Raw genomic sequence first — 1,427 nt, forward strand, 5'->3', positions numbered from 1 at the left:
ATTTATACGAGTTATGTATGAGACGGAATATAATAATAATAATAGTAGTAGTAGTAGTAGTAGTAGTAGTAGTAGTAGTAGTAGTAGTAGTAGTAGTAGTAGTAGTAGTAGTAGTAGTAGTAGTAGTAGTAGTAGTAGTAGTAGTAGTAGTAGTAGTAGTAGTAGTAGTAGTAGTAGTAGTAACAATAACTATTATATGCTAGTTCATGGGCATGGAGGAAGATTTGTGAAGTGAAGGAGACTTTTAAAATGGCTCTGAATCAGGGTAAGTGGATGGAAGATACTGAGGATTACTCTATTTCAGCTGGTTATGACTGGTTAACTCGGCAAAATGCTATGAAAGTACCTTGGGCTAAGAGTGTTTGGAATAGATTTAACATTCCTAAGCACTCTTTTATTTTGTGGCTGATTTATCAGGGAAGGCTATTAACATTGGACAGACTTATCAAGATGGGTATCACTCATCAGGCTTTATGCTTCTTGTGTGGCATACAAGATGAAACACATTCTCATTTGCTTCATGACTGCTGCTATACTAAAGCTTGTTTTGATCGTTTATCTACTTGGCTTAACATTCACTCCCGGTCGGATAATCGCGCTATCATTCTGAAAATGAAGAAATTTACGATTTTTGTCAGGCTTGTTATTAGTTCTCTGGTTGCTACTGTCCATTGTAATATCTGGTATGCTAGAAACACTTGCAGGCAGGAGGGGTATGTCTTCAGTCCTGCTGCCCTCATATCAAAGGTAAAATCTGAATGCAGACTCAGACTCTTGGGTCTTGATACTGGCACACTTAACAGGGAGGATATGGATTGGTGTAAACAACATGATTTAATGTAGGGTTTTGTTTGAATGTATGTTCTGGAAAGGTTTGATGTAATGGTGTAATGGTTAGCTTTGTATGTCTCTACTCTGTATAGGGCAGAGTAGGAAAACAAGTAATGGATGTAATTGGTGCATTGTGGCCTTTTTTTAGGCGTGCTTATTAATATTACTTACATTTCCACCAAAAAAAATAATAGTTATAATAGTAGTAGTAGTAGTAGTAGTAGTAGTAACAATAACAACAACAACAACAACAACAACAACAACAACAACAACAACAACAACAACAACAACAACAACAACAACAACAACAACAACAACAACAACAACAACAACAACAACAACAACAACAACAACAACAACAACAACAACAACAACAACAACAACAACAACAACAACAACAACAACAACAACAACAACAACAACAACAACAACAACAACAACAACAACAACAACAACAACAACAACAACAACAACAACAACAACAACAACAACAACAACAACAACAACAACAACAACAACAACAACAACAACAACAACAACAACAACAACAACAACAATAACAACAACAATGATGATGATGATGATGATGATGATGA

At 35.5% G+C, this 1,427-nt stretch overlaps 1 protein-coding gene across 1 annotated transcript; it reads left to right on the forward strand.

Moving 5' to 3' along the window:
• Positions 1–249: 249 nt before the first annotated feature.
• LOC141590265 (uncharacterized) lies at positions 250–843 on the forward strand. The gene has a single exon (XM_074410869.1). It carries the CDS (start codon positions 250–252, stop codon positions 841–843), a length of 594 nt encoding a protein of 197 aa, XP_074266970.1.
• The last annotated feature ends 584 nt before the right edge of the window (positions 844–1,427 follow it).

Source organism: Silene latifolia, chromosome 7 (assembly GCF_048544455.1).
Source record: "Silene latifolia isolate original U9 population chromosome 7, ASM4854445v1, whole genome shotgun sequence".
NCBI lineage: Eukaryota > Viridiplantae > Streptophyta > Magnoliopsida > Caryophyllales > Caryophyllaceae > Silene > Silene latifolia.

Coding starts and splice junctions, on each gene's coding strand:
- LOC141590265 (XM_074410869.1), top strand. CDS start 250: ATGGCTCTGAATCAGGGTAAGTGGATGGAAGATACTGAGGATTACTCT.